Source organism: Apteryx rowi, unplaced genomic scaffold (genome assembly GCF_003343035.1).
Source record: "Apteryx rowi isolate R43461 unplaced genomic scaffold, aptRow1 scaffold_3039, whole genome shotgun sequence".
In the NCBI taxonomy this organism is placed as follows: domain Eukaryota; kingdom Metazoa; phylum Chordata; class Aves; order Apterygiformes; family Apterygidae; genus Apteryx; species Apteryx rowi.
Window position 1 is genome coordinate 1 of NW_020449463.1, and position 896 is coordinate 896.

An 896-nucleotide genomic window follows, 5' to 3' on the forward strand; every position below is an offset into this window, starting at 1 on the left:
GGCGCGAGGTGCAGCGCCGAGCATCGAGCAACCTGGACGGGGCGGCCGGGGCGGCGGCGGCCCCGCTGGGAGGGTGCGTAGGTGCCTGTTCTGACGCCGGGTGCTCTCCCCTCTTGCAGGTACTGGGATGATTTCCACGCCTGCACCCTCACAGCTCTCACCGATTGCCAGGAAGGAGCGACAGACCTTTGGGAGAAATTGAGACGGGAGTCCAAAAACCTCGATTTCCAAGGCAGCTTATTTGAACTGTGCGGAGGCAGCAGCGGCTCGGCAACGTCTCTCCTCCCGCCGGCTTTGCCCGTGCTCCTGGCGGCTCTGTGGGCCGCGCTAGTGACCTGGCTGCCTTTCTAGGGGGGCGAGCACACTCACACCCACACCCTCTCCATGTGCCGGATCTATAGAGGAAGTGTCCATCCGTTGCTTTGGGGACGTTGTGCTTATCTGTGGTTGATGATGATGGTGGTGGTGGTGGCTGATGGTGAAACACCCATGTAGGACTGTGGAAGCGTTCTCTCTCTCTCTTTTTTTTTTTTTTTTTTTTTTTTTTGTGTGTGTGTGTGTGTGTGTTTTATTTGCCAAATGTTACCAAACAGGCAGCGGCGTGCAGCCCAAATCGGACCTCAGCTTTACTATCGCTTCAAATCAAAAATAGAAAAAATAAAAATAACAACTCGAGCCCTCGTTGTGCAAAAGAAATCTCAGGAACGGCTCTGGGCCACCTAATGTTAACGTTGTAATCGGCCAGGATAAATCCTGGCAGGCCACGGGCTCCTCTAAAAATGTGGCAGTATGTGAGGTGAGAACAAAAAAGCAGACAAAAAAAACGCACTGGCGATGAATCCAAAATAGATGTCCACGTGTGAAGCATACGGTGAATAATTCACAGTCTCTCATCT

The 896-nt window shown here is 52.9% G+C and overlaps 1 protein-coding gene across 1 annotated transcript; it reads left to right on the forward strand.

The window, feature by feature from the left end:
• Positions 1-119: 119 nt before the first annotated feature.
• NRN1 (neuritin 1) lies at positions 120-351 on the forward strand (the record flags this gene model as incomplete). The annotated part of the gene is made up of 1 exon (XM_026070092.1): positions 120-351. A coding segment is annotated over one exon (232 nt), but the record flags the coding sequence as incomplete, so codon positions are not given.
• Between the last annotated feature and the right edge of the window lie 545 nt (positions 352-896).